Here is a 7,876-nt window from a genome sequence, read left to right on the forward strand (position 1 = left end):
TAAATATGAAAATAAAAAAATAAAAAAAAGTTGAAATAAATAAATGTTAAAATAAATAAATCTGGAAATAAATACATATTGGAGTAAATAAATATAAAAATAAATGAATGCATAAATAAGTAAATATAAAATAAATGGAAAAATAAATAAAAGAATAAATAAATAAAATTAGAAATAATTAAAACATAAAAGCAGTAAATAATAAATTAAGGGGAAAAAATGAATTTTATTAAAAATGAATCATATTTATTTTATCAAGTCGTTTATTCATTTATTTCTTTTCCTATTATCACATTTATTTACCTATTTACCTATTCATTAATTTATATATTCACTCATTCATTTATTTATTCATTTATTAATTTTTAATTTCTGTAGGTTTGGTCCTCCATACAGCCTGGTTAAATATAGGTGAACAAGAGCAACAAGAACAACAACTTCTTGATCACTGCTGGGTGAAATGCTCTGAGTGACCATGAAGCAACAAAAAACACAGATGCTGACTTTCAAAAAACACCTGCTTCTCGCTCCAGATACAGAAGTGAAACTAAATGTATCAGAAAACTGAAGTATAAATCGCAAACACTGTATTTATTTGACGGAGCAGCATTTGAAAGTTCTCCAAATGTTTTATATAAAATCAAATTTTCGGTACATGTGACAGCTCTAAAATTAGACCCCTAAGCATGATGAAGAGAAGGTTCCATCATATTCCTCACATCTTCTCATTTGTTAATTTCAGTCACACCCACAACAACATCTCTGACTCTGGCTGTGTATTTAAAGCAGCTGCGCTTCTGGTGTCTGCTCTATAACACAAGACCAACATTAAACCATGTTTGTTCCGGCTCTGCTCACCTGTGTTGTGCTGGGAGCATTCAGTGCTCAAGCTAAAGTGGTCACCAGCTTTAATGAGTGTAGTGAGTTTTTCTACAAAAACACTGAACCAGTAGGAATGAATCCGGCTGCCAAGAAAATCTGTCAGAAGCTGGAATTTGGAGGTCCTTATTATGTTTCACTGTACTCAGTTGTTCACAGAATCCCCCTCTACAGCGCCTACACATTGGACCCTGAATGCTCAAGCACTGCTGGAAGGACAGAAAACTGGCACGTCGAGCCGCAGGTAACCATGTGCTTCTCTCACTGTCTAACATAAGACTTTCATTAGCAGTTTAGACTGCACTCCATAGGGAACAGTGCAGTTCATTGAATTATTGGTCTCTTCATACTGTTTTGTTTGATGGATGGTACTTCATGGAACAAGCTGAAAGACCCAAATATAGAAAAGAAACTATACAAACAGTTTTTGTATGTTGTTGTAGGAGGCCTCTAAAGATTAAATAAATGGGTTTTTACATTTTTTACTTTTTAGTAAATTTAATGGAAAGTTGTAATATTGCAACATTGGGCCTGTGGGGTGGAAGAATTTCTGTGATTTTACTCACTGTCTGAACAAATGTAGAGAACATCTAAGAGTTCATTTGCAGGGTGTAATGCTTATGTGGCCCAATAACAATAGCATATATATCTATACACTAATAATCACACAATAATGAAACCAGACAAATCATATTTTTATGAAAACTTATTTTATTATAAAATATTATCAGATTGTATTTACAAAACCTGATCAAATGAATGAAAAGTTTGGTATTGTGGTATACATGTTCAGTTATGGTAGTTACATGTTGTTTATGGATGCTCCTTTATTCTGAAAACTGTACTCTTTGCTATTATCTGTCAGAGCTGTGATCATGTCCTCTGACACAAACCTTCGGAAGTACTCCAGTGGTGTATGGAAGGAGATGGCATCATTAGTGAAATCCTTACCAGAAAAATCATTTTCAAGACTAATAAAATCCTTTCTCAGCCAATGATACCTGTCATGGGGCATGGTCTGTGTTCTTGAACAGCTTGGTTTTGTTGGCATGGTGTCCATATAATCATCATATGGGCAGTCATAGAGTTTTTATTATTTATTTATTTATTTTAATTCACAGGTATCTCCACATTCATGTTCATCAATTGTATCAGAGTTCCATCTCAAAGTTACTGTTCCCATTTTGGATGGCATAAATGATATAATATGCATTGTAGATAAGATGGTCCTGTCTGGTAGCATTCTGAAATTAAAAAACTGATTATTTCCAGGTATATTAATCTCAATGAAAATCTATCTCAATCATACTTATACATTTCAAAGAATTAACCCATTCAACAGAATTAATACATTCCACAGAATTCACACAATACTGTCTGGCTAGCTTATTGTGCTCTATTTGTCATGCTAATAGAACTTATATCCCCCACATTCTAGAACATTATCACCTGGGCCTCATGCAGCAAGTAGTTATTTGGGCAAACAAGCAAAGCCCAGAAAAGAAAACAGGACCAGTTAAGTATATACTTTATAAATCATAAGATATGGGTAGTTTCAAATACTGCTACACAAATAGCCTATTTTCAAATTCTCAGAAAAAAAAGAAAGAAAAAAAACATTTATTTCTTCAGTCAACTTTAACTTATTTAATTAATTTAATTTAATAATCATTAAATTTTGATTGAAACTCAAAATGGTTTCAAAGAAGACATTTAAAATCAATTTTATGTTTTGTTACTGACAAAAAAAATGATCAAAAAAGTAAATTGGTAACACGTGAGAAGTACAATTCATCCATGTAATGTCCAAGGTGCACAGGCAAATTTTGCTACCCCTTTGACCCAGTGTTGTAAAATGACAACACTGACATAACAAGCTCAAAATGTAACATGATCAAAGCATTCAACAGTATTTAAAATCTGCATGATCTAGACATATTACTAATCACAGAAAAAAATATATATTTAAGGCATTTTACTTACTTGAATGTTGATTTATTTGGTCCAGTAAAAAAAAAAGGTGATGTGCTTTGAGGCAGGTTCGCAGGTTGTGTGAGTTTATGGCCAGGTAAACAGACCCAAATCTACCATTCAAAAGCATCGCAGGGTTAAACAATAGGACTTATTAGTTGTATAAATGGTGGTCTTAAAGAGAAAAAAACATGTACAGGTATATTTTAGTAGATCTTAAACTGATGTTGTAATATTACAACAGTGGGTCTTACAGGGATTATACAGTAAATGTACAATAAACAAATGTCAACTGAAAGACAAAGAAGCTAGAAAGAAAAGAAAAACAAAAGTCTTTTATCAAAGTGGTAAAACATCAAACTAACAATCTAACATAAAATTTTTTCTGTAGATTTCCCAACCTGAATCCCAAACTGATTATATGGTCCAGGAGAAGGACTCTGATGGAAACATGACGAAAAGATATCAAGCCATCAGCAGCGACTATAGAGACACCGGATATGATCGTGGACACCTGAACCCCAACACCTTCCACTGCAAAGAAGGCCATAAGGCAACGTTCACACTGACCAATGCTGCACCTATAGATGCAGGCTTTAACCGTATCCACTGGAAAAATTGGGAGAGCATGCTGAGAAGTTTCTTAAAGAGCAGGCTTGAGAGTGATGGTGGTTCTGCAACAGCCTTCATTGTTACAGGTACAGTACCTGATGCAAATCTACAGATACCGCAAAGGGAAATCTCTGAAGAGCCCGAAAGGGTGACGGTGCCCTCTCACATCTGGATGGCTGTCTGTTATAAACACCACAGTGATGACACAAAGTCTTTCTCCTTTGGCTATATAGGGGAAAACAAGCCAGAAGGTGGCATAAGCCTGATGAGAGTCTCAGACCTGAATGATGAGCTCAGCAGACTCTATAGTGAGCTGTCAATGACACATCAGTCAATTAACATTTTTGTTGGTGATTGTTTTGGTGAAAATGATAAATTAAATGAGGTTCAGGGTATGTTTGACAAATTAATTAATCTGCCAGTGAACCAAGGAGACCTAATGGCCACAGATGTGCAGAACATGTCTCGTACGAAAAGGGCCATCGGAAGTTCCCAGCACTCATACTTCACAGTCGGAGGGTACTCATGCAGGTATAATCACCCATGTGGCAAATACGGTGAGGACTACTATTGGTGCTGGATTGGTTATGGTTATTTTTTCGACAGCTGGGACTACTGCAGCCCTCCACTGTTGGAAAGTAAAGCTAAAAATGGGGAGTACTGCCAATCAAACTATGCCTGTAACAAATATGGTTCAGGATATAGGTGGTGCTACACATTGACTGGCAATCATGACATGTGCTGTACTTACGACAGCTGCTTCGCAGCTGTGAATGACAAGACCTGCTGGTCTGATCACCCCTGTGGCTACCATGGCTATAGTTACCTGTGGTGCTACATAGATGATGAAGCCAACTGGGATTACTGTTGCAAAGACTGTGGTCAGTAGGATTACAGTGTTTGTTACAATTAATACCAAAGTATTACTTTGCAAGGTTTTGTACTTGGAGCACTTACTAACCTAGAAAAAAAAAAAATTATTCCAACGAATTATAACAGAATTAAGACTTTTTGTTGAATGATCTAAGGATTCCCTTATAGCAACCTGTGTGTTGTTGTTTCAACAGAGCAGCCATACATTTGTGTTGTGTTTTACTTACTTTTATATTCATTCACTACATTTTGATTCATTTATCATGTAATCATTTAATCATATTTCATTTCAGGACTATTTTAGCCATTTATATGCTCATTTTATTGATTTGTTCATTGATTAGTCATTTATATTGTATTATTTTACTTTTTATTTTTCCATTGTTGTGTAATCTTATGATTTTGTGGTTTCAAGTGATATTTGTCTTCATGAGTAGGATATAAAAGAATATCTCCATTTCAAGGTCACAGGACAATGTTGTGAAGCAGTAATTTTCCATTGCTATTGCTTGTGGTATAATAACACTTGTTGGATTTGTGCTGGTCAGACAAAGTCTGAGTATTGGAACATACACAACTAAGATTATTCAATAAACTCTGCTTACACATGTAATGTATTGTCTGTTTCATTCATACTCATAGCCGGAGGGCGCCCTCATGCAGAAAGTCCACAAGTGAGACTCAGAGAAGTCAGTGGCTGCATCTGAAACCGCTTACTTCTTTATCATATAGTAGGGGAAAAGCAGTAGGCGAGCGAATAAGTGGCTGCGTTTGAAACCGAATACTTTATGTAAATCAACTTAAAGAGTTACCTACTCAAATTCTAAACCATATACATCTTAAAGATGCTTACTAAATGTTTATTTAACATTGACAGGAAAATTGTCAATAAGTATTGCAGATGAGCACATCACAACATGAAATAGACATCTGATCAGAATGATGTGTGCTATTATGTAAAATTCAACAAAAAAGGACAAATAAACCATTTTCCCCTTAATATTCTACATATATAACCACTTGAGAAATGTGTAAACATGTATCCAATTTTCCCATCTCATGATTTTCCTTTTATAGGCTTTGGCCTATGTATTAATTCTCTCTTTTGAACTCTTTTGGTATTATTGTTTCAGAGTTGCATACTAGGTTAACTAAAATCACATGGGTAGCATGTTTGGTATCGATGGACTCCAACTTTCGTTTCCTATTTGGTAATTTATGTTACATGTTGCTAACTCTGTGACACATTAGTATTATAAGAATCTAGAAGGTTCTTCTCTCATACATTCAATCCAATGTCTTATGCTAATATCCTGCTAGAAACACAAAGACTCATAAAAGTTCCATAGGAGGAACAACTCCTTATTAACTTCACACTGATCACAAGATCACGGCCCCCTTATTACTGAGAAAACGCTGATGTGAAGATGATGCTGTTCTGGAGGACTTCTGAAAACCCCCAAGCTGGTGCCAGGCTCCAGCCTTGAATTTCCATTCACCAAAGATCCTCTGAATCCAACTGGTTCTTTTTCATCAAGACAGCATCAGTAAAGATCAAAGGGAGCCTCCACAAATTGCATCAGGACAGTTTTAATTCAAATGGCAGAGACATGCAAGTATCAAACTAAGTCTCATTATTTGATACATTAAGTATCTGGAAATGAAAATCTCTTAGAATTAATAAACAATTAACACTGAGTGTTCTTTGGCCAAACAAGTTAATTGATTGTAATATTAATTTTATTACATTAAGTTAATTTTATTAACTGATCCAAATATTTATAATTAATTATAACTAGTTATGATTAATTATTCCTATTTCTTTTGAGCTACTTTGCTACAAAATGTAGTGAGCACATAAATATCAGTGGTAACTTGAATCTTGTCTGGATGTTACAGGGACAGATGATCACACGTGTGTTTATCCGGTGGATTAATGATGCCATCAAAAGCTTTGAGTGACAATACTACAGAAATTAATATAAAGTCTAATTAAATCTTAAGTTGTAGTTTATTTTAATTATTGTAATTTAAACAGAGTTATTACAGCACTTTTCTGATTCTTGATGTCCGTGCATTTGCTGCAGAGCTTTTGTGGAGCAGGACCTGCAAGACAAGGTGACGGCGGCATTTGTGAACAAAAAAAAAAAAAGGGAAAACCTGAAACAAAAATATAAAGTAAGATCACTTTGTTACTTGTAATACAAAAATCAGATAATTATCAGATTGTGCTGATAAAATTACTGCTTTTGTATTATGATTTTGTTTTTTTGTAGGATGTGAAATGTCCTCAGACTGCTGTGAGCACTGAGGATGGAGAGACACAGCAGATCCTGGAAATGGTGTAGAGCCATGGATGAGACCCTCCATCACTCCTCCTGCCCTTACTGCCTCATCTGGACTGGATGTTGCTGTGGTCTCTTCATCCTCAGTGAGTCCAGAGCCAGCAAGAGCATCTAGACAAAGACCAAAGGACATTGAGGATGTGATTTTGGTCAGGTTGGTTCTGCTGGTTTCAGTTCATACAATGGAGCTTCAAAAGCATCATCAAATAATGTCATGAAGCTTCTGGAAGTCAGGCTCCACTGACTGATACTGTATGAACTGAAACTAGCAGGGCAAACTTGACAAATCACCTTTTGTGTTCAGAAAAAAAAAAAAAAAATGAACACAGGGATTGAACAGCGTGAAGGTGCGTAAATAATGACTGAATTTATATGTTTGTGTGAACTAACCCTTTATGCCCCCAAATAGAAATTGTATGAAAGCATTTATATTATAGTACCTTGAAAAAGTAAACTTTAAGAAATAAGCAGCTTTAATTAGCATTTGTGCCTAAGACACTAACAAAAAATGATTTACAAATATCACATTTACATTTGTACATTTGGCAGATGCTTTTATCCAAAGTGACTTACAGTGCTCTTATTACAGGGATGATCCCGCTGGAGTAACTGGACTGGTGGAGACGCTGCAGAGATCGAACCAGCAACCTTCTGCTGACCAGCTCAGTGGTTTAGACCACCACACCACACAAGTAATGAAGCTACAACAAAAATTTGCATGTAATTGTAAAAATATGAAATTAAATATGGCAAGAAACAGAATGCTGACATGAATGAATTGTAAAATGTTTTAATCTGTTTATTTAGTCATGCTGATGGAGAGCACTCGAATGTTTGGAGCAGACACAGCGGCAGCCAGATTGTCCCACACATCTTCTCCCACTCTTGAGGGGTTCAGGGGTCCATCATCATCATCATGATCTTCCTCATCCTCTGGATCAATGCTGTCCCCATTGAGAAGAGCAGCAGTGAGGGACATGATGGATGAAGGTGTTCATCAGAATAAAGCTGCAGAATGGGCACAGCTGTGTGAGATGGCAGCAGGACTGCAAATACGTGATTGTTAGATCAATAAGTTTGAATAAAGCTTTGTTTCGTGTGTTGTTGACTTGTATATGCATTTATTTATTGTCATTATTACTTTTATTAATTCTTTTACTTTTTTTATTAATTATGTTATTATTAGTAAATTTATA

At 35.3% G+C, this 7,876-nt stretch overlaps 1 protein-coding gene and 1 long non-coding RNA gene across 2 annotated transcripts; both read left to right on the top strand.

Moving 5' to 3' along the window:
• Positions 1-768: 768 nt before the first annotated feature.
• On the top strand, positions 769-4,948 carry LOC127508813 (uncharacterized). The gene is made up of 2 exons (XM_051887189.1): positions 769-1,123; positions 3,242-4,948. Exons 1-2 carry the CDS (start codon positions 836-838, stop codon positions 4,349-4,351), a joined length of 1,398 nt encoding a protein of 465 aa, XP_051743149.1. The 5' UTR covers positions 769-835; the 3' UTR covers positions 4,352-4,948.
• A 1,289-nt stretch (positions 4,949-6,237) lies between these two features.
• Positions 6,238-7,876, top strand: LOC127508993 (uncharacterized). The gene is made up of 3 exons (XR_007929076.1): positions 6,238-7,027; positions 7,270-7,372; positions 7,488-7,876. It is a non-coding gene; the product is annotated as an uncharacterized LOC127508993 (long non-coding RNA).

This window comes from Ctenopharyngodon idella, chromosome 3 (genome assembly GCF_019924925.1).
Source record: "Ctenopharyngodon idella isolate HZGC_01 chromosome 3, HZGC01, whole genome shotgun sequence".
NCBI classification, from domain to species: Eukaryota; Metazoa; Chordata; class Actinopteri; order Cypriniformes; family Xenocyprididae; genus Ctenopharyngodon; species Ctenopharyngodon idella.